The sequence below is a fragment of the Xyrauchen texanus genome, chromosome 19 (assembly GCF_025860055.1).
Source record: "Xyrauchen texanus isolate HMW12.3.18 chromosome 19, RBS_HiC_50CHRs, whole genome shotgun sequence".
Lineage (NCBI taxonomy): Eukaryota > Metazoa > Chordata > Actinopteri > Cypriniformes > Catostomidae > Xyrauchen > Xyrauchen texanus.
In genome coordinates, this window is record NC_068294.1 from 43514328 (window position 1) to 43535376 (window position 21049).

The 21049-nt window shown below is 43.9% G+C and overlaps 1 protein-coding gene across 2 annotated transcripts in view; it reads left to right on the top strand.

Moving 5' to 3' along the window:
* The first annotated feature begins 188 nt into the window (after positions 1-188).
* fgf18a (fibroblast growth factor 18a) overlaps positions 189-21049 on the top strand; it is a 26962-nt gene continuing 6101 nt past the window's right edge. For both annotated transcript variants that reach the window (XM_052149522.1, XM_052149523.1), the window contains exons 1-2: positions 189-1318; positions 20464-20503. In XM_052149522.1, coding sequence (XP_052005482.1) covers positions 1287-1318; positions 20464-20503 — 72 coding nt within the window. In that variant the 5' untranslated portion in view covers positions 189-1286. The remainder of the gene's footprint in view (positions 1319-20463; positions 20504-21049) is intronic.

Below are 21049 nucleotides of genomic sequence, written 5' to 3' on the forward strand. Positions count from 1 at the left end.
TGAGTGTGTTTTCGTTGTAGTCGGGCGGCATCACACAGAGGCTGACTAATCTCGTTGGGAGAGAGGGAGAGGGGGGTGTCTGGGGGAGGGATGGGAGGGAGGCTTGATCCGCCGCTGTTAAAATCTTGTTCTGTTTTTTTCTTGGAGTAATTTCGTGGAGCTTCAGACGAGAAAAGATCGGAGCCGCTTTTACACACCAGCTCGGTTTTGTGTTTTTCCCCAACCTTTTTTGACGCTTGTATTTGTGAATGAAAGCGGCTGAGGAAGAGGAGGAGGCGCAGGTTAAGTGGACGCTGTTTCCAGTGCACGGGTCACCTCCTTTAATGCGCAAAAACGCGTTTTCCCCTACAAACCTCTGACTTTGTGCGCCGCTCTGGAGGGAGCTGCAAACTTTTTTCTTTTAAAAAAATAAATAAAAAGCTCGGATTGCATTCTTTCCCCCTTCAAACATTTTGGAGGTGATGTCATCGGCCCGTGTTTTGGCTGCTGCAATTGCGCTCGAGCTCCAGGCAGCGGGCAGCGATTGAGTCCGGGAAATCAGGTGCAGAGAGCGGCTATCGCGGGTGTCTGCTTTCACTTTGCCACATCCTCTGAGCTGGACCACGGCGGGCTCTCATCTGCGCGTCTCCAGCGCCATGGACGCGTAAACGCCGCCGCAGGGCGCAGCAGCCATGACCGAGCCCACTCCGTGGTACCTGGTGTCCAGCTCGCAGCCGCGTCTTCATTGCTCCATCCCCGTCCAGGTGCTCTGCCTCACGCGGCGCGTCAGCACTAAAGCACCCGCACGAATCCATGTTTGCGCACTCCCGTTTCATGGATCTCATCTGTTTTAAGCCCAATCAATAAGCTCTCTGTGCCCGTGGAAGGACATTTTTGAATGTAAAGCTTCAGACTGGAAAGTTACGCTTGGACAGCCACGTAGTACTACTTGGAAATACTGGGCACGAACCCGATTTCCCTGTCTGTTGGGTTCCAGGAAGCCTTTTCGCAGCCAGAAAGTTTTTTTATATATATATTTTACGAGCTTTCACGGAAACGGCGCATAGGTGTGGGTCGGTGTTTGAACTTCACTTCACCTGTTTCCCACACTCCGGAGGATAGAGCTGCGCCCCGCCTCCTGTCCGTTACCGACCGACTGAGCGCGCACCAAGATGCAGTACAGCGGTGCCAGCGGGAGCATCCGCGGACCGTGCGTTCAAACGGATTAAACAGGGCAGACGCGAAGCTGTGACCCGGGAGAGCCATTTCTAAAGCGCGCACGGAGCCACTCGGACGCGGAGGAAGCGATGTGGGCCTTTCTCTCCACGCTGGCTGTCTTGTAAGTCATTAAGGCTTGTGAATGTCCTCATGCAAAATGAGTGTTAAAGTAATACGTAAATGATTTATTATGTTAAAAAAAAGAGTCTTGCATATATAATGATCTTATGACATCACCCCCTCTGGGTTACCATGGACACAGATATCCATCACACCCAGCTCAGGTAAGGCCCCGTCCAATGAAAACACAGATCACAGATGTGTCCAAAGGTGCGTCTGCCACTTTTAGCTATTTTCTTTTCCCTGTTGTTGTGCACACTGGCAGTCATCTTGAATTGGTTATCATTCCTTTCCCAACCTGTGGATGGGGACCGTAGGGCCTCTGATAATCTACTCTCTCAGCCCAGAATCAGTGACCCTCACCCAGACAAACGGAGGTGCTGTCTGGCCCCGCTGGAGCTCAACAAATAACCTAGTAATAACACTCAAGAACGGAACTGGCACCTTATCAGCCGTCTGGAGCTAGAGGCCATCTCCAACAGGAAACTGCCATGTAGAGACAGACGGCTTTGTCATTCTCAAGACGGTTTTAGCGCAGAATTGGCTGAGAAGCGAGACATTTGAAATCGAAGGCGTCTTATTGGAAGAGGTTTTGGGTCAGGGGTCTGTCGAAACAGAATAAGGCGGCATAGGCAGATGTGTTGCACTCCCATCTGGCTGTGAGAAACAGAAATGGCAGGTGCTCTGAAGGTTATTGGTTTGAGATGAGGTGAAGATGAGTTAGTTTTGCAATTTATCACTGTTAGTAGGGAAAATTGTCCTGGCGCACCTGTGTTTCAAGGCCGAAGAGATAGAGCACTTCCTGCATCAAACCCTCTTGCAATTGAACTCTAGACTTTGCTATTACCAGCACAAGTATTGAAACATTAGTCATCTGCCATCTTGAGGAATAACGTTTGATTTCAGCGTAGTTAAATCGCATGGGTGTAGTTACTGCGTTTTTCCTTTGTAGGTCAGTCTGGCTCTGACCGAGGAAAATCCTTCAGGCCCGGTTCAGAAGTCGGAATTTCTCCTTCCTTCCCTGTGCTGCTATATTGTTTAAACTTGGCCAGCGGTGAATATTGTGCTTGAAGGGTGTGCTGGGTGATTTGGGATACGACTCCACCTCAACTCTACACACGAACGCCTTCAGGACACATTCGGTCTCAGGTTTGATGATGTCATCAGCCTGCTTGTTTTGGCTCTCGACAATAGAGCTCAGTAGAGTAAAGCTTGCAGCTACTTTCTCTCTCTCACCCTCTTTGCCCATTCCCCCCCACCTCTCTCTCTCGCTCGCTCTCTCTCTTTCTCTGGCAGGCCGCAGGCTCATTGCGGTTTGGGAGGGATACGGAGAATCCGAGGTTGCAGCTGAAGTATTTTTTTTTTTTTGCGTTTTCTTTCCCCTAACTCTCTCTCTCCTTCAGTGAAGCACTTCTGTTTTAACAGCTGAGAGTTCTTACAGAACCCAGAGCCAGTCTCACCTGCACAGCCAGCGTTTGGCAGCCATGTGAACCGTATATGCACTGATCTGTAGCTAGCAAGCAAATCTATAGCCCTAAATCACAGTTTTGCAGCTAGCTGTGCAAATCTGCATCCTGTTAACATTGTTACACTCAAAGCAAGGTGGCCCATGCACAGTGTGTTCAAAGCCAAATGCATATTCATATCTATAGCCTGTATGCTCAAATCTACAGCTGGTATGCGTTATTACACTCCCACAACTACACATATGCAGCTTGCATGCACAGATCAACAGCATGCATGCGCTTAAGCCAACATGTGCTGATCTGCAGTCAGAAAGCATAGACTTTAGCCCTAAATCACAGATCTGCAGCTAGCATGCATTTTCTACAGTGTGTATGCACAAACTGCAGCCTGTGTGCAATCTTACACTTGTTACAATCAAAGCAAGGTGGCCCATGCAGGCTGGCTGCAGATAAGCACATTCATATCTACAGTCTGTATACACAGATCTGCAGTTAACATGCACAAATCTGCAACCAGTATGTGCTTATTTACATGCTTGTATGCACAGATCTGCAACTTGAATACAGAGACCTGCTGCTTGCATGCGTTAATCTGCAGTCTGAATGCATTGTTTCACTTGTTACACTTCCAGTAAACAACAGCCCATGCACAGTTGGTGCAGAGCCACTGCATGCAAGCTGCAGATCTGTGAATACAGGCTGTAGATAAGCACATTTGTAGCTAAAGTGTGTATGCACAAATCTGCAGCTTGGATGCATTATTATACTACCAAAACCACACATTTGCAGCTTGAATGCGCAGATCTGCAGCATGCATGCGCTTATCTACAGCCTGTATGCACAAATCTGCATGCATTTTTATTCTTGTTGTACACAACAGCCCATGCACATTGTGTGCAGAGCCACTGCATGCAGGCTGCTGATCTGCGCATGCAGGATGCAGATGCTTTATATCTATAGTCTGGATGCGCAGATCTGCAGCTAGTATGCACAAATCAGTAGCTTGGGTGCAATATTACACTCTCCAAACATACAGCCTGTATGCACATTTCTTTAACCTGTCTGCACAAATCTGTAGCCTCCATGCATTGTTACACGTTACACATTACACTCCCAGCACAGAGCATACAAGATGCACGATGTGTGCACAGCCACTGCATGCAGGCTGTAGTACCACAAATACAGGTTGCAGATTTGTGCATTCGTATCTATAGTCTATAACTTGCGTATGCAGATCTGCATCCTGTATGCACTCATCTACAGCCTTGCATTCATTATTACATTCCCTGAATTACATATCTGCAGCTTGCATGCACAAATCGGCAGCATGAATGGACAGATTTGACACCTGTCTGTGCAAATATGCATTCTGCATGTGTTGTTACACTTGTTACACCCTGGCACAGCATCCCATGCACAGTATGTGTGCAGATCCACTGGATTAAGTCTGCAGATCTGTTTATACATGCTGTGGATAAATGCAGCTAGCATGCACAGATCTGCACCTTGCAGTCTACATGCATTATTACACTTGTTAACCCAAATGTACCATACTGCACAATGTGCTTTGTATTTGTTCAACAAACACAATTTATTGCATACGAGACCATATGTTTATGTATAGATGTCTTTGATTGTATATATGTACAGCTGAAGTCAGAAGTTTACATACGTTTTTGGCCCATTCCTCCAGACAGAACTGGTGTAACTGAGTCAGGTTTGTCGGCCTTCTTGATCACACATGCTTTTTTAGTTCTGATTAAGGTCAGGGCTTTGTGATGGCCACTCCAATACCTTGACTTTGTTGTTCTTAAGCCATTTTGTCACAACTTTGGAGGTATGCTTGGGGTCAGTGTCCATTTGGAAGACCCATTTGCGACAGAGCTTTAACTTCCTGGCTGATGTCTTGAGATGTTGCTTCAATATATCCACATACATTTCCTTCCTCATGATGTCATCTATTTTGTAAAGTGCACCAGTCCCTCCTGCAGCAATGCACCCCCACAACATGATGCTGCACCCCCATGCTTCACTGTTGGGATGGTGTTCTTCAGCTTGCAAGCCTCACCCTTTTTCCTCCAAACATAACAATGGTCATTATGGCCAAACAGTTCAATACTTCTTTCATCAGACCAGATGAAGTTTCTCCAAAAGTCAGATCTTTGTCCCCATGTGCACTTGCAAACTGTAGTCTGGCTTTTTTACGGTGGTTTTGGAGCAGTGGTGTCTTCCTTGCTGAGCAGCCATTCAGGTTATGTCGATATAGGACTAGTTTTGCTGTGGATCTAGATACTCGTCTACCTGTTTCTTCTAGCATCTTCACAAGGTCCTTTGCTGTTGTTCTGGGGTTGATTTGCACTTTTTGCAGCAAACTATGTTCATCTCTAAGAGACAGAATGTGTCTCCTTCCTGAGCGGTATGATGGCTGTGTGGTCACATGGTGTTTATACTTGCGTACTATTGTTTGTAAAGATGAACATGGTACCTTCAGGCATTTGGGAATTGCTCCTAATGATGAACAAGATATGTGGCTGATATCTTTTGAGGCACTGATTTTGATAGTAGGCCTTAAAATACATCCACAGGCACACCTCCAATTCAGTACACCTCCTATCAGAAGCTAATTGGCTAATGACATCATTTTCTGGAATTGTCCAAGCTGCTTAAAGGCACAGTTAACTTAGTGTATGTGAACTTCTGACCCACTGGAATTGTGATTATAGTCAAGTGAAAGTGAAACAATCGGTCTGTAAACTATTGATGGAAGAATTACTTGTGTCACGCACAAAGTCCTAAACGACTTGCCAAAACTATAGTTTGCTAATATTAAATCTATGGAGTGGTTAAAAATGAGTTTTAATGACTTCAACCTAAGGTGTATGTAAACTTATGACTTCAACTGTACATATTCATGTGTGTATACATGAAGCTTGTATGAAAAGGCTGTGATTTGTTAGCCAATTGTGACTGTTGAGTTCTCTGCCTAAGCATGTAAGCAGTTTCTGTGTATATGGCAAGTATTGTATGTTGGCAAAACAGAAACGCAGACAGCATACATCAGTGCATAAGGGGAATGCGTGGAAATACATATTCATAAACAGTTCCAACTCATGAACATATACACAGGTGACACACAGGTGCACTTCTGTAAAAGAAAAACAAGTAACCTGCTGCACAGGTGGACATGCACTCATGTTGTTGATGTGAACAGGTGTACACACACACCAATCTGGTCAACACATGCACATCTGCTCAGTCGTGCAGAAGAGGTGTGTGGCTGTTCGGAGAGTTCAGGGGTCAGCACGCAGGTGTGCCAGTCAGACGGCCGAAGTTTGTGCCGTTCAGTTTTGCCAACAGGATACACAGTGTCTCTCTGGCCGTGGCTACCCTTTCCATCTACATTGTGAACATATTACTGAGAACTTTGCAGTATTCACAAACACATATGGAGACTGCAGACAAACACGTGCTCACCGCATATTGTTTCAGTATGAGTGGAGGTGAAGACAGCGGCCGTCTACATCTGTTATGGAAAGAGATTAAACCATTCAGACGCTTTTCCATTTTCCTAAAACTCCATTCAAACATCTACAGCGTTCCGTTCCGTCTCTCGTGGTGTGGAGTTCAGTAATGGAGAGAAGAGTGAGGTTTTCATAGTGTGACGACACCTGCGTTTGGTTATTGCGTTGCATAAATACAGCATGACTAGATATAAACTAGATTTTTACATTTTCTGAAGACAATCTGAGTGGTGCTTGCCCATACGAAAGTTTCCGCCACAATGCTGAGGTGTTGTGGGTGGTCGCAGTCAGTCGTTGATCAAAAACAACAAAAAAGAAACATTTAATTCTAAACAGGCACAACACAGATGAGATAAAGCCATTCGAGTCTCTTGTTGGGACTCTAAATAAACACACTGCAGTGATGCCCTGTTAGTATTTAATTAGAAGTGCAAATAGTAATAATTGCCTTAATATTATTATTATTATTATTATTATTATTATTATTATTATTATTATTATTATTAAGAAATCATGTTGAAATCTCATACAGTATATCATCCTATGTTTCTTGTGATATTTTGACATAAGTTCGTGTTAATTCACATTTTGAATCGTAGATTCTGTTATTGTGACTTAATTGACATTAAAAGTAATTCATGAATTAAAAAACGTGTTTGTGTTGGGAGAATATTTGACCACTTGACCACCCATTAGACCCTCATTTATTGTGTGAAATATTTATTTGAGCTTGACAGCGACCAAAAAATTGTGGTGCGACACAACCAAGTCGCTCCAAAGCGTCCGTATGGCGCAGGTGTACATTGACGCGTCCTTGACATGAACTGTACGCCAATGATAGACTCGTGTTTAATATGCAAAAAAATCATCTGTTGGAATCTAAAGCCACTTCCTTATATTGTTTTATCAAAGCTCCTTTTCCACATTAATGTAATGCATTTTAGTTGTGATGCATCTCAATATTATTTTTGTTATAATATAAATATATAATTAAATATAACTCTTTATAGTCATTTAATTATTATATAATTAATTATTTTTATTTGAGAGGCCAAGCAAATGTTGATATATGAGATTAATTGCGATTAATTAGATTTATTGATCGGTACACCATGTAATTAATTAGATTTTAAAAAATTAACAATTGACACGCCTAGAAATTATGCAAATAAACATGTAACAAAATATAATATATGAAAAATCATATTGTATTTATTGATTAAATACATTGATTTATTCAGTTTTAAAAAGCTAAAATGTGACCAAAATGATGAAAAATAATAAAACGTAATTAGTAAAATTTATGTTTTCATATTGTACCTAGTTAGAAGGTCCCCTGTATAATTAACATCATTAGCTGGGAGAGAATTTATTTTATATTTAAGCAAAAGGGACATTTAATGAAATATACCCGTATGAATCTAATCACAATCGAGAGCTTGTAGATCAGAATCAAATCGAATTGGGAAATCTGTATCAATACCCAGCCCGGTGTTGCTAGGAAGTTCTGGGCGGTTGCTAGGTGGCAATTGTTCTCATTAAAGGGTCTTGCTCTGTTGTGTATGTGGTCAATGGATACTGCATGTGTGTGTGTGTGTGTGTGTGTGTGTGTGTGTGTGTTTAAGGATACTGCGGTTGTGAATAAAGGAAATGTGGTTTTTGCACATTGTGTAGCTGTTAAAGTGTGTGTTCTTGTGGTTTGTGTGTCTAACACCTCGTTTTCTAGCATGCTTTAGTGAATGAGAAGTCAATCAGTCGGTTTGTGGTGTTAGAAAGTGTTATAAGAAACACATTAAGCTCTATTGACAGCATCTGTGCCATAATAATTGCAATTAGTCTCACAGTTTGTCAAAACATAATGTTTCCAGTAATGCACTTACATTGGAAGTCTATGGGGCAAGTGAATCGGAGGGTTGCAAAAGCAGAAATGTACAGCTTGTAATTTGTGAAAGCACTCACATTGAAAACATTGACAGGAGTTGAAATATTGGATATAACTTTGCACAGATAAGGTGAAATATGTGGTTTCATCACACTAGTCTCACGTTAACATGTATTATGTTCAAGTCTTGTGGCTCTACTTTTGAAACAGTGTGCATTTTAACATTTATTCAGCTGCAGTGTCTTGCCCCATAGACTTCCACTGTAAGTGCATTTCTGAAAACACCATTTGTGCTTATTTTGAATGAAAAGCTAAGGCATAAGCAACACATTTCTGCTGATAACTCTTTAAATTCTGTCTGTTCATCAAACAACACTATAGTCTGGCTTCATACGACTTAAAATATATAAGGTGAATATATAGGTTGTAAAATGCGTCAATTGATAAATACTTTTCTTGTCAATTATGGGATTATATGGGCATGGTTGTGGCGTAGTGGACTAAAGCACATAACTGGTAATCAGAAGGTTGCTGGTTCGATCCCCACAGCCACCACCATTGTGTCCTTGAGTAAGGCACTTAACTCCAGGTCGCTCCGGGGGGGATTGTCCCTGTAATAATTGCACTGGAAGTCGCTTTTGGTAAAAGCGTCTGCCAAATGCATAAATGTAAATGTTGTCATAAAGTCTCCTCCTATAATGCCTAATGAGGTTGGAGAACATGTGGCAAGTGATCGGAGACCATTCCTCCATACAAAATCTGTACAAATGCTTCATAATCAGAGGTACATGTTGGTGGACTCTCCTCTTCAGTTCACCCCGCTGGCTTTATATGGGGGTCAGGTCAGGGGACTGGGATGGCAGAACATTGATTTTGTGGTCTGTGAATCATTTTTGGGTTGATTTTGATGTTTGTCTTGGATCGTTGTCCTGCTGGAACATCCAACCAGGGCCAATTTTAAGCTTTCTGGCAGAGGCAGTCAGGTTTTGTTCTTTTATCTGTTGGTATATGATAGAGTCCATGATACGATGTATCCGAACAAGATGTCCAGGACCTCTTGCAGAGAAACAGCCCCACAACATTAAAGATCCAGAACCACATTTAACTGTGGGCATTGGGTACTTCATCATCTCCGTGTGTGCCAAACACATCTCTGGTGTTTGCTGTCAAAAAGCTCTGTTTTTGTTTTATCTGACCATTGAACCCGGTCGCATGTGAAGTTCCAGGAGCATCTGGCAAACTGAAGATGCTTGAGTTTGATGCTGGATGAGAGCAGAGGCTTATTTTCTTGAAACCCTCCAGTTGGGATCCTTGGACATTCTTTGGCCACTTGAACCATCCTCCTTACTGTGTGTGGAGACATTATATTTATACCCCTGTGAAACAGGAAGTCATGGCTGAACGATCTCATAGTCACCCAGGTGCACTAAAAGAAATGTAAACTATGAATGGGAATATACTTTAGATATATTTTACTCGTAAGAATTTCTAGGGGTGCCAATAATTGTGGCCAATGTGTTTTGGAGAAAAATATTGATTTAATAATGAGATATTTCCCCTCTTTCAATTATTTTACTTTAATTAAAAGTGCATTTTTTGAAGGAAAGATCACATCCTAACATTTAGCAAGGGTGCTAATATTTTTGGCCACAACTGTATATGTGTGTGTTGACTGGCAAGATGAAGAGAGTGTGTACACCTATGTATCTGTTTCACCACAGCTGACAGCTGGTGAGATGCCTCCTCTCTATCTCTCCAGCTCTATCTCTCTGTCTCTCGCTCATATCTCTTCATATTTGAGGCAGTGTGGAGGAGTCTTTCACTCTAAACTTCTAGACAAGGAAACAAGGGAGAGAAAGGGAGGGAAAGAGTGAGGGATTATAAACAACAAGATGAGAAACACTCTTAATTCCCGTTATATCTTCTCCATTCCTGTCTTTTTTTCATCCGCTGTGTTTTCCTTAGTATGCAGCGTTTCCCCTGACCCCGACGGTGATTTAATTTTGCAGGGTGAATTTTTGGGATGTAAGGGACCGCCGCAGCTGAATCATCCGAAATAAATCACAAACTACCGTCTTATCACGATCTACAGATCATTAATGTCGAGAAGAGTTGCAACCCAGCTGCAATTTACACCAATTTTAATGTCAGACAGAGGAAAATCTCAATGACTGGGAATTTTGCAGAATGAGCTCACCGATGCACCGTTACATCAGGGGTCAGAGGCCGTTTCTGGAATCGGGCTCGTCAGAGGAACAGGCCTTGTGCTGCTTCTGAAATCACGAGGCTTCTTGAGAATGCCAAACGCCCTCAAAGACAGATAGGACCTCTCATAGACACAATGCTTTTCATAGTAAGCTATAAGCTAAACCCAAAACCTACACTAAAGCAAAATGTCAAAATTTGAGAAGTAAAATGAGTTAAGATATTAAGACTTGTTTTCAAAGAAATCTCATGCTTAAAACAAGAAAGAACAATAAACTTAATCAAAATGGAAAACAAGTTTAATTTTCTTACAGAAATGGCATATATATATATATATATATACTGTATATAAATAAAAAGGGGTTCACTGACCTTTTTTGGTCCATTCTGCAGCTCATATCAGATTGTCAAGTTTTGCGGCCGACCCACCGGCCACGCTCGGATCTCCCGATGGCCAGTGCGCCCCTGAACGGCCCCAAAGTCCAGCCCTGATAATAGAATTGGATTGAAGCTGTTAAATCTAGCAAATGGCAGTGTAAACCCTGAACATTCATTAGGAAAATTTTAAAAGAGTTGTTGGTGTTTTGTGGTGAAATATTATAAAGTTCAAACTGTGGCATTGTGGTGATACATTCTTGGATGTAATTTTTGCAATAAATTGTTTTATCAGCAAAATCTTGAATGTTCAACCCACTTAAAGTCTTGACTCAACATAAAGCAACATATGCCTGTCCAGCTGCAAAAATATTGTTGTTTCATTGACAGTTAATCCTTGTATTTTGTGTACAGTGCAAGCCCATGCCAACTTTAATGGGAACTGCTTACGCAATCCAACCTTGCTGTTAACTCGCTCTTCCTCTAAAGTAATTGGAGTAGAATTCATGATGTTTCTAGTTGGTGGTGTACGCTTTCTAATGGTATTCCCAACTTTATCATCTCAAACTGAACAAATACTACTGTAGAGCGGAGGAGGGCAGGGCTGGGCCAGGCTAGAATGATGCATGCCCGGTCCCCAGTCGGCCTGATGGGGCGTGCGAGTGATAAAGGCGGCCGGTGACGACAGTTTGAGAGAGAGAGAATTAGGGAAGCTGTCCGTCATATGTGTGTTTGTGTCTTTTGTATAAGTTCCTTATTAAAATATTATTTATATTGTCAAGCCGGTTCTTGCCTCTTCCTTTCCATTAAAGACCCTTACACTGGTGCCAAAAACACTGGAGGGATGCCCGTCGCGGAGTCCTCGACACGTCGTCCACCCAGGGGAGAGCCGCTGCCATCTGCCGGATGACGGAGTAGGCCAACCGCCCGGACACGGAGAATGGCCACGGCCAGCCAGCGTGACGGGTTGTGAAGTGAAAGCCATGCATACAAACGGCGCGCTAGGGGCACTAAGGGGACGAATATCATTGACGTACCCGGCGGGGCTTCGCAGCGGGGCGGAGCAGGTAATATGGCGTCGGGAGGCTCTGGTGCGTCCCGAGGCTCTGGTGCTGAGAAAAGACTGGAAGCACTTACCTTGCTCCGCACACCCAGCAGGGGTCAGGATAGTGACTGAGGAGGAGGTCCGGTGGAGGCGTCCTCTAGACTCGTCAGAACCGGCCGGCCAGGGAACAGTCGTGGGGTGAGGGCGGGGGGTCTGCGTCCAGCTTGCCGGGACTGTTAAGGTGTGGTGGCAGAGTGCTGTGAGAACGGCATTTGAGGGCCAGGTGACCCAGAGACAAAGGAAATAGCTCTTTTACTGAGAATGTGGGGCAAATGAAATGAATTCAGCAAAAGATTCTCCTCCCGGCCCTCCACCGGGGGACGGAGTGGTCTGCTTACCAGCTCCGGAGCTAACGTCTTGGTCCCCGGGTCAATCGTCGGTGGATCGCAACCGCCCTATCCACCTGGGGAATCGGCGTGTACCCGTGGGCCGCACCGCCGTCGAGGGATGAGCGCTTGGCTTTGTGACGAGTGGGGAGGGGTGTCCTTCATGAAGTCGTCAGCTCATCATGCACCTCCGGGAAAAACGGGACCGGGGGCTGCGGCTGTGAGCAGCGCGCAGACCCCAGAAACCAGTCATCCAGCCGCGACGGCTGTGGGGAGGACGGAGGATTCCAGTCCAGCACCACGCTGGCTGCGGCCCGGGCAAGCATGTCAGACATCTGCGCGTCAGCCTCAGCCTGGGCGTGCTGGCCTGAAGGCGGCAGTCCAGAGGAGTTGTCTGCATCAGATGCCGGACCGCTCTCCGTTGCAGCGGCGAGCTCATCCACCTCGAGCTCTAGAGGATAGGCAGGCTGTCCGTGAGGCGACGGACAGGAGTCAACGAGCTTCCTGGGGGGCGGGTGGTCCGAGGGGGCGGAACCGCACCTGCTGCCATCTCCAGATCACCTCCATCGCCAGCCGCATCATCCTCAATCCCGTGAGAAGGAGCGACGCGGGGGATGGCTGGAGTGGCATTCCTTTGGTTGAAGGAAAGCCGCGAACGCAACGTTGCCTTGGTCATGTTCTCGCGGTGAGAACATGAACCATCCACAAATGCTGCCTCGGTGTGATCGCAGCCCAGACACAAGAGACAACGCCTGTGGCTGTCTGAAGTGGAGAGCACTCTACCGCATCCAGGAGCTACACAGGGGCGTAAGGGCATCTTTATAAAAACGCATCCTGATAAGGACGTTCAACGCCGCTGTGTATTGCTCTTTTAGAGGAGTTTTGCGCTGTCGAAGTGACCAGGTGCAAACTGCACTGCCGTGCAGAGAAGGAGAAAGCCGCTGAAGTGCGCCGTAGATCCTACAGCAGAATCAGCTCAGAGGAAGAGGAACAGGTGTGTGACTCGCAGCTCACTGCATACATGACCATCGGCACTGAAGACAATTTGTGAGTGAACTAGACGCATTTCCCCGCCTTTATACCCATATGTCCGGGTATAAAGGACAATATTTCTGCTTGCTAGAGTCTGTGTGTCTATAATGTAGCCTGAAATGTAACTATCTATCACCGAGATTATTGGGTTTGTGTGAGAGATTAAGGCAATGTTATCAATAGTGCTGAGCGATAAAACAATCTTTATGTTTTTCTGAAAAAATAAAAAAGAAGAAATGTCCTCAATATCGATGATGAGTTTTTGAGTAGTTATCTATATGTTCTACATCTAGACCAGGGGTGTTCATTGCATCGATATATTCTCCTAAAAATCTTAATTTGTGTTCTGCTGAAGAACGAAACATTTTTGTGTGAATTATTCCTTTAAAGCTCGATGTGGCCCCTGTACTAAACAACTTGACCCACCCCTGCTCTACCCCTTCTATTTTCGCATTGTTTTGAACAGGTTTTATGCGCAACAACAACTCTCTCAGTTGGCATTAAGGGGAATTTAGCCCCTGCACATAAACTGATTTTAATGTAACCGTTTCATATTTCCGGTTCGACACATTTCACTATATTTGTCTGGACAATTTTAACTAGTGAGAACATTTGTACCTCACAAGTACAGCAAAACCTGTAAACGCACACAGTCTCATGATCTCAGACATTCAGTCATGGGAAGGTTGAGGGGTCATTGGCGAGACGATAATGAGGAAGTGATGTGTTTTGCATTTTTTGCTCTCTGTCCTTTCCCACCCACCCTCGCACTCAGAATGAGTGACATCACACTGACCACACCCACACCACCCAGCAAGAGAGAGCCATATCTGATTCACCATTTTCATGTAATGCTTGCCAAGAGTATGAGGAAGATATCCAGGAGGGAGAGACGAGACATGGAGAAAAACAGGGAGTTTAAAGAGATAATATACCCAACAAATGTAAATGTTGCAATTATTTACTCATTATTTTCGTTCTTGAATATATTTTCTAAGGATATATTTTCCATGATTTCCATAAAATTGTATTGGATAGTGCCTCGCTTGAATGCTTAAATTCACCAATTGTCATAAAGGAAGCCCATGGATCATATTCCAAGTATTCTGAAGACATACAATCACTTTAAGACAACATAAGTCGTTATAAACTATATATTTTCTATAATCCCCTTTTCTCCCAAATTTGGAATGCCCAATTCCCACTACTTAGTAGGTGCTTGTGGTGGCACAGTTACTCGACTCAATCCGGGTGGCGGAGGACAAGTCGCCTCCACTTCCGTCAATACGCGCATCTTATCATGTGACTCGTTGTGCATGACACCGCAGAGACTCACGGCATGTGAAGGCTCATGCTACTCTCCACGATCAACTCACCACACGCCCCATTGAGAGCGAGAACCACTAATCACCACCACGAGGAGGTTACCCCATTTGACTCTACCCTCCCTAGCAACCGGGCCAATTTGTCACTCAGCACACCCTGGATTCGAACTCGTGACTCCAGGGGTGAGTCGTTATTAAATATTAAATGAAATCTTTGATCAACTCAAATCAAATATGGCGACACGTCAATAATATAAATTTTCATTGGTTCTTGCGTATCTCGTAACCAAAAATCATGACACAAGAACCACTGAACAATCTGCCATTGTTCAGCCAAACAGGAAGTCCTGCCCAAAACTGACCTCATTATTTGAGCCAGATGCTGACATGTCAGGCAACTCAAACCCAAAGTCCGCAATCAGACATCTCAATATGAACTCAAACATTTCCAAATGGTCTGAGCTACAGTGCATTCATAAAGTTTTCAGACCCCTTCGTTTTTTTTCACATTTTGTTATGTTGCAGCCTTCAGCTAAAATACTTTAAATTATGATTTTTGATAACTTTGCAAATGTATTAAAATGAAAAAACTGAAATATCACATTGACATAAGTATTCAGACCCTTAACACAGTATTTAGTTGAAGCACATTGGCAATGGTTACAGCCTCAAATCTTTTTGGTTATGATGCGATAATTTTTGCACACCTGGATTTGGGGATTTTCTGCCATTCTTCTCTGCAGATCCTGTCCAGCTCTGTCAGGTTGGATGGGGAATGTCAGTGGACAGCCATTTTCAGATCTCTCTAGAGATGTCCGATTGGGTTCAAGTCCAGGCTCTGGCTGGTCCACTCAAATACATTCACAGAGTTGTCCATAAGTCACACTTGCTTTGTATTGGCTGTGTGCTTAGGGTCATTGTCCTGTTGGAAGGTGAACCTTCGGCCCCGTCTGAGGTCCTGTGCGCTCTGGCCCAGGTTTACATTAATGATATCTCTGTATTTTGCTGCAATCAGCTTTCCTTCAACCCTGACCAGTCCCCAAGTCCCTGCTGCTGAAAAACACCCCCACAGCATGATGTTACCACCACCATGCTTCACTGTTAGGATGGTATTGTGCAGGTGATGAGGGTGCCTGGTTTCCTCCAGACATGACGCTTGGAATTGAGGCCAAACAGTTCAATCTTCGTTTCATCAGACCAGAGAATCTTGTTCCTCACAGTCAGAGAGTCCTTTAGGTGCTTTTTAATGTGTCTTGCAATGAGGAGAGGCTTTCATCTGGCCACTCAGATCGGTGGAGAGTTGCAGTGATGGTTGTCCATCTCAAGTTTCTCCCATCTCTGATCTCTGGAGCTCAACCAGAGTGACCATCAGGTTCTTTGTCCTCAATTGTCTGATTGTTCCAAACTTCCATTTAAAGAATTATGGAGGCCACTGTGCTCTTGAGAACCTTCAATGCAGCCAAATGTTTTTTTTAGCCTTCCTCAGATCTGTGCCTCGACACAATCCTGTCTCTGAGCTCTGCAGGCAGTTCCTTTGACCTCATGGCTTGGTTCTTGCTCTGATATGCATTTTCAGCTATAATACCTTATATAGACAGTTGTGTGCATTTTCAAATCATGTCCAATCAATTGAATTTGTCACTGGTGACTCCAATCAAAGTGTAGAAACATCTCAAATATGATCCAGAGAAATGGGATGCACCTGAGCTACATTTCAAGTGTCATAGCAAAGGGTCTGAATACTTACCTCAATGTGATATTTCAATTTATCCTTTTTAAGACATTTGCAAAGTTATCAAAAATCTGGTTTTTGCTTTGTTATTACGTGGTATGGAGTGCAGAATGATGTAAAAAAAAAAATAATGACAACATTTTAGCATAAGGCTGCAGCATAAAATGTGAAAAAAATTTTTGCTTTAAATGTTCTGGGAACTGGGAACATTTGAGCAAAAAAGAGATCTATCAACCTACAGTACCAATATCTTTAGTACCTTTTATATACTTACTATATACTAATAGTCATTGCACAATTTGGGGCTCTCAGGACTGTATTTTCCTTCATTGTGTGTTCATGCCCATGTGCAAAGCTTCAGGACTACATTTATCCTGTTATAATGCAGTCCAGCACTGTGTTTGATTAATTATAAACAGTTAGCTTGGCAAAATGGACATTGCTGCTGGCAAAAACTAGCCTGTGACACAGATCTCCCTTCGCCTGTTCATTATAAGCTCAATAAACGGAAATATTCCCTCAGTAGCCACGTGGACACTATAATTATTGCATTTACTCATTTGTGTGGGAGGCAAACTTGCAAAAACAAAGAGTTTCTTTCTAAAACAGCCAAGTGAATAGCATGTTAGCACCAGATTTCCACTGTATCCGTGTTTAGCGTTAGCTACTTCAAGATGTTTGTTTACAGTGGTCAAACTAGTTTTCTTTAACTCATAAATAGCCTTTGAGTGATGCTAGCCATAAATAAGCAATCATGTTTCGGCTTATTAGCATGGTCCACTTAACCCCTTCTGGTTGATGGCGGAACTACACCATTATGGATTATTTAAAAAAAAAAATAATCTTATAGTACATGTTTTGCCAGTGATTGTTTTTTGTTTTGGAGGGTTCTTAAAAGTGTTAATCTGTTGTTTGTGAAGGTTTCGGACTTGTGTGGTGGTTACTTTATAAACGGCTGCTTTCATCATCCACCAAATTTAGCTAACAGCTATTGATAAAGCTAGCTAGCTAATGCCAACATAGGCTATCGTATAAATGCCGTCAATGTATCATGCAAAGAAAAGTGATTACTTCAAACTAGTCTTGCATTGTCAGATCTATATCCACACTTTGTATTAGCCCTGTTCCAGCACTGGATAGTCAAATATAATATACAGCCTCAAAGTTTGTAGTAAAACAATCATAACGGTGTAATTTTAATTATGTTACCTCATCTGTCAGCATGATGCCGGTGAATCACGTTCAGTCTCTTTGTACATTACGTCATTGTCTTGGTCGATGCTCGCGTCCCTATGGAGTGTTTGCACTAGCACGAGCAACAGGTAGCTGCTGCAGTTCACTTAACGGCCACAGGTGTCACTAATAACAAGGCCCTGGCATGATGTACACCCCCCCCACCCACTTTCCCTGGGGAGGGGCGTGCCTTACACACCATCTGCCGGCAGGTCATCCCCGTCAACCTGGATGAGGGAGGGGGACAAGGGGAGGAAAACAACAACAAAAAAAAGTGCGGCACTTCCGCGCCATAACGGCGATTGTGCAAATTAACAAAACATTTTAAAAAGAGAGGGAAAAGCCAACATGGAGCGGCAGTGGGAGAGAGAGAAAAACACTTACTGGACGGTTCTCCGATACGCCGTAGCTTGGTCCTCGGCCACTCCTCCACCCTCTAATGGACGACAGCCGTGCCTCCCGGACAGATCGGAGGCAGCCCTCCGGCCCCTGGTGGACGGAATGCCCCGCCGCATTTGTGGTGGACGGTAGTGGTCTCCCTGCCCCTGGCAGCCGTAACTGCTCCAGACGGATGGTTGGGAGCCCCTCCTCCCCTCATGGTCGGCGGCTTCCCGGTGGCCGGGCTCCTCCGTCCTCTGGTGGATACCCGCGGCTGCTCTATTGGGGTGGATGGTAGTGGCGAGGACTCCACTACGGCACATCCCTCCTCCTTCCTGGGTTTCGGCACCAGTGTAAAGGGATTAATGGAAAGGAGGCGGCGAGAACCGGCTTGACAATATAAATAATAGTTTAATATAAAACTGAAACAAAAAGACACAAACACACAAGGTGTCCGTAAATCTCTCTCTCTCGTCGCACTGCAGTCTCCAGTCGGCCTTTATACCTCTCGGAGACTTGATTAGTCTGATTAGGTGACGGGTGTGCAGAATCACGACCCGGCCCCGCCCTCCGCCCTGCCACACTGCACCTTTAATTTAGTCTTCTAGCGTATTATAGTTTTGAATTTAATGTGTACATTTCATAATAACGAATGACTGACTCAGACATAGGAGATTACCAGGTGCACTTGAAGATGGGAAGAATTTTTCTGCGGCTCTAGAGTTATTATTCACATGGCATTTTTGGCTCAGGTGACTGGCTCAAAAACAAACAAAAGAAATAGTACATATATTTACATTTATTTGAACAAAAGTTATTCCGTTCTGTAGTTTTGGTTTGTAGAAGGTGTTGGTTCCACTGGGACTTGTGATCACTATGGCTGTCATAATAACGTCAGACTTTTCACACCGAGTTACGCTGAGCAGACGTCCAGCAGGCCTGTTCGATATAAACGTCACAGTCCTCTGCCAGAAACTTTACCATGCCGAGCTGTCCTCATCCTCTCACTGTTACATGCTTAAAATCTTACTCACACCTTTGGGCTTCCAAGTTTCCATGAAAATGTTAGTTATGCTTCAAATGTCATGGTTTTCCTTTTCCAACAATATGCGGAGATTAAAGATGGACGACCAAGAGGAGAAAACAGCTTAAAAGAAAAATAAACCATTCAGCTTCTGTTCAGGGTCGACAATAGTATGCTATATTGTTGTCACATGACCTCACTACATTGCATATAATGTGTATATGTGTAGCCTTTAAAGGCAGACTGTGAGCTCGGAGAATTTCAGAGGGGTTGTATGTCGATGGTGCATGCTTTTGTTGAAGGTATCAGTCCGTGTTATTTCAAACTACCCGAATTTTAAACGAACTACACTACCAGTGATCAGGGCTGGACTGGGAAGATAAATCGGCATGGGATTTTACATGGCAACTGCCCCAAAACTTGTTGAGAGGGGTGGGGTCGCTGTCCTTTTCTGCATATCGCGGCGCAATTTTGTTGTCCATTATGCCAGCTCATTTTAGCTGATCGCGGACCAATCGGCACATTTCGCGGCCGACCCCCCAGCCCGCTCTGTTCCCCCGATGGCCAGTCCGCCCCTGATCGCCCCCAAAGTGCGTCGGCCCACCTGGAAATTGCATGACCAGATTAGCCCTGCCCATGATCCTAAAGTGAAAGATCCACCAATCAGAGAATCACGGTGAAACAATGTGCACCAAAAGAGCTCTGCAGCGCCCATGATGCACTTTGAATGACGCAATCGAGTTGCTGTCCCTACACTCTCAAACTGCTTATATTTGTACATATCTGAATATTTTTTAGCATTGTTTTTAATCCGATTACGTCACTCGCAGTGCTTCGTAGGATTGTAGTTTATTCCCGCATTAAAGACGTTAACTACACAGTCTTATACCGTCCACATTTTGCCTGTTTTTCTAATCGTTTCTTGTTTAAGCACTATTGCACCTCTCTGGAATACTTGATTAAACAACTGGAGTGGTGGTGGCATAGTGGCTAAAACACAGGGCTGTTAATCAGAAGGTTGCTGGTTTGATCCCCACAGTCACCACCATTGTGTCCTTGAGTAAGGCACTTAACTCCAGGTTCCTCCGGGGGGATTGTCCCTGTAATAATTGCACTGTAAGTCGCTTTGGATAAAAGCATCTGCCAAATGCATAAATGCAATGCATTTAATATTTATTACCTTGCTAAGTAGCAATGTCATATTTTTACAGCGATTTTCACAATGCATATCTTGCTCCACAGCAACTTAAGTGTCTTCTAGTGTTGACACCAAACCAACATTTCAACTGGACATTATTGTAAAACTGACATGTTGATCACCCTGTATTTTATGATCAAGACCAACAGTCTGTTTATTATCCCTGATTTATACTCTAGTACTCAAACCGGAGGATGAGTCGAGCTCTTAAGATGTTAATTATAACTTTGTGTTCCCTGTAGACCTCATCTGTCAGCAGGGCTTTGTGATACAGTGTGGATTTGTTTTTGTTACCACGGCAACAGTCACCTGACCCTGTTTGCTCTCTCTCTTTGGCTCCTCAGGTATATCCAGATAATGCTGGTCATGTGTAATCCGCTACAGGTGAGTTAACCTGCATGTGTGAATATAAAGAGCGTGTTCACCTTTACAGGGCTCTTAAAGTCAACTGTCCTCATTTACATTCTTAATACACATTTCACAATCTTGCCCATAATAAATGCTGTAATTTAATGCCGGTTCAAAGGTTGAAGCGATAATAGCAAATAATGATAGATTTGAATAGATCACATGGTTTATCAAAATAAAATGTTCATGAACTAAAAACTGATGATCATCGTCCCATGTGTGTCAAACATGTTGAGTGATCCAAACATCATCTGCTGCCTGAAACTGAACTTTTGATCAGATTTTAGGAGTGAACGCACTTAACTGCATAGAGAGCTATAGGATGCTCCCTTGCTCCCTATTTAGTGAATGACTTAACCTCCAGTGTGCTGTCTGTCTGCACTGGTCTCAGAACAGTTATAGGAGAGCTATAGGATGCTCCCTTGCTCCCTATTTAGTGCATGACTTAACCTCCAGTGTGCTGTCTGTCTGCACTGGTCTCAGAACAGTTATAGGAGAGCTATAGGATGCTCCCTCACTCCC